Source organism: Juglans regia, chromosome 15 (genome assembly GCF_001411555.2).
Source record: "Juglans regia cultivar Chandler chromosome 15, Walnut 2.0, whole genome shotgun sequence".
Classification (NCBI taxonomy): Eukaryota; Viridiplantae; Streptophyta; class Magnoliopsida; order Fagales; family Juglandaceae; genus Juglans; species Juglans regia.
In genome coordinates this window covers 18,799,771-18,802,465 of record NC_049915.1, presented here as the reverse complement: position 1 = coordinate 18,802,465, position 2,695 = coordinate 18,799,771, and the positions used below count along the sequence as shown (strand labels likewise).

Genomic DNA, 2,695 nt, shown 5'->3' with positions numbered 1-2,695 from the left:
ATGGGGGACTCTGCTGGTGGTATTAAACCAACGTACGCACAAGCAATGGTGAAACAGGATTCGTCTTCTTTCAAGATGCCGATGCGATACCCAGTTGACATAAATGGAGAATCAGGTTTCATTTTTACTAATCTGGAGATGTCGAAAGCAGCCGATGATTTTCGTTTTGCTCTAGTTTTGAAGTTTGTTCGTATACATCCTCCGATAGAAAAGATTCGGCGTCATATTATTAAATCCTGGGGGTTATTGGAAAGTCCTACGATTAGTTTCATGGATGCATATTATGTGCTCCTACGGTTGCAAACGGAAAGGGATTTTGTGCATGCCTGGGCGAGAGAAGGCAGATTGATGGAAGGTTGCGTGTTCCGTATATTCAAATGGACGAAGGATTTTGATCTTCATATTGAACCCTCACTAGCACCGCAGTGGATTTTTTTGCCTGGGCTACCCATGCATCTATATAGGCAGGATTGCCTGCAGATTCTAGCCACACGGTTTGGTCGATATTTGGGCACAAATCATGCAACTTTGAACCAAACGAGAGCAACGGGTGCGTGCATGTGTGTTGAAATCGATCTGAAGGAAGATCTGGTGCAAGGCTTCCCGATTGTGGTGTCTGTGAATAAGACCCTTTGGCAGGCGGTAAAATATGAAAAGCTGGGCTTCTATTGCACTAAATGTTGTAGGCAAGGGCACACGGTAGCAGTATGCAGAATAGGTGAGTATAGGAAGAATTCGAGTAGGGAGAGGATCACAGTTTCGTGTCAGGATTGGAAGAAAGTAACAAAAGAGAACGAGTTGCAAATGGATATCTCGATTCTGAAAGAAATTCCTCAGAGTACAACGGATTGCAAGGACAATGATGAAGGAAAACAAGTGCTTAATGATTTAACCATTATTGAATTAAAGGAAGGCGAATTTACGACAAATGATGGACAGAGTATGGAGATTCTTCAATTGGAGAACATGACAGTAAAAGTTCTGCCAGACTGTTCTGGCCTTGAAGATGTTGGCACTCTGGTTTGTGAGGATGTGATGGCAGAGGAGATTCTGAAGACAGTGGGATCAAATTTTTCAAAGGGTCTGAGTGTAATACAAGATGGAGGAGGGTCTGTAGTGTTGACCCAAGACGAAATGCAAGTGGTGGATTGGGATACTTTGGTGGAGATGTCTGGGAAGAAGGACAGTAAGCAGGGGCATATGGCTCTGGTTTCTGAACTGTTAGAATTAGAATGCCAAGCTAATTCAACAACTGCTGAGATATCCCTTCCAGGTGAAGGCATGACAGAGAGTTTTTCTGATGGAGAAACGAGATGCAAATCCCCAACCTTAATGAAAGAGAGGTGTTATGATTCAGATACAGATCTCCAGGTCGCTTTGAAGGTTAGTGGCAAAAAGCAGGCGGTCCGTCAATCCCTACGGGTTTTATCCCGTCCCTCTAAACTAAACTTGTAATGGACAATATGCTAGTGTGGAACGTGCGGGGGTTAGGCATGTCGAGGAAACATTTGTGTCAGTTGGTGAGGAATTTTAAGGTGGCAATGGTTGCGATCTTGGAACCTTTTTCGGATGTTAGTAAAATGAGTCGTTTGGCCTATTTGTTGGGGCTTTCAAATTTTTGCAGTAATGCTGAGATGGGTGGTAAAATATGGGTTTTTTGGTATGAGTTGTATGAGTTTGATGTTTTGTGTATGTCTAATCAAATGATAACCGGTTGGGTCCGGAATGGTGTTGATAATCTTCTAGTTACTTTTGTATATGAAAAATGTAATACGGTGGAGAGGAGGGGTTTATGGGATCGCTTAAAAACAATTTGTATGGAGGGTCCTTGGATGGTAGTGGGGGATTTTAACATCATTCGAGAGGATCGGGAGCGAGTAGGTGGGAATCCTCGGCCTTTAACTTCCATGGTTGACTTCAATGAGTGTTTGGATTCCTGTGGGTTGCTGGAACTTGCTGTTGAAGGTAGGCGCATGTCATGGTGCAATGGTCATGAGGGTCGCACACGTAGCTGGGCTTGCTTGGATCGTGCCCTCATAAACTCTTTGTTTGGGTGCTCTTATACTTCGGCGTTCTTAGAATATTTGCCAAGAAAACATTCGGACCACTAGCCGATGCTTCTACGTTTCAAACGTTCAGAGGTAAGTTATGGCCCTCATCCTTTTCGTTTTCAAAACATGTGGTGTAGTCATGCAGGTTTCAAGCCTTTTGTTGAGGCGATTTGGCGGGAACCAGTGCCATCTTCTGGGTTCTTCAAATTGGCTGAAAAACTCAGGAAAGTGAAGGTTGCGTTGAAAACTTGGAACATGAATGTTTTTAGGCACGTGAGTCAGACCATCAAAGTGCTAAAGGAACGGCTTGAAATGCTTGAGAGTCAATTGGAGAATAGTTATAATGAGGAGATAGAGAGTGAATATCTCATTACCAAAATAGAGTTGGAAATTTGAGAGAATAGAGAAGAAATCCGTATGTCTCAATTGGCAAAAAAAAAAAAGTGGTTGAAGGAGGGTGATCAAAATACCAGTTTTTTCCATGCTAGTGTTAACCAAAAGAGGAAGAAGATCCTATCCAAGATGGTACTTGAAGATAGCAGTGTCTTGGAGACACCCGAAATTATTCATGAGGGTGCAACCACTTATTTCCAGAATTTCCTATTGATGCCGAACGTGGTGGAGTAGGGGAATTTATCTTCATT

The 2,695-nt window shown here is 42.9% G+C and overlaps 2 protein-coding genes across 2 annotated transcripts; both read left to right on the top strand.

Moving 5' to 3' along the window:
* On the top strand, nt 1-1,455 carry LOC118344704. The gene has a single exon (XM_035685824.1). It carries the CDS (start codon nt 1-3, stop codon nt 1,453-1,455), a length of 1,455 nt encoding a protein of 484 aa, XP_035541717.1.
* Nucleotides 1,456-1,493: 38 nt separating this feature from the next.
* LOC118344703 lies at nt 1,494-2,447 on the top strand. The gene is made up of 2 exons (XM_035685823.1): nt 1,494-1,965; nt 2,197-2,447. The coding sequence occupies exons 1-2, from the start codon at nt 1,494-1,496 to the stop codon at nt 2,445-2,447; spliced, it is 723 nt and encodes a 240-aa protein (XP_035541716.1).
* Nucleotides 2,448-2,695: the final 248 nt, after the last annotated feature.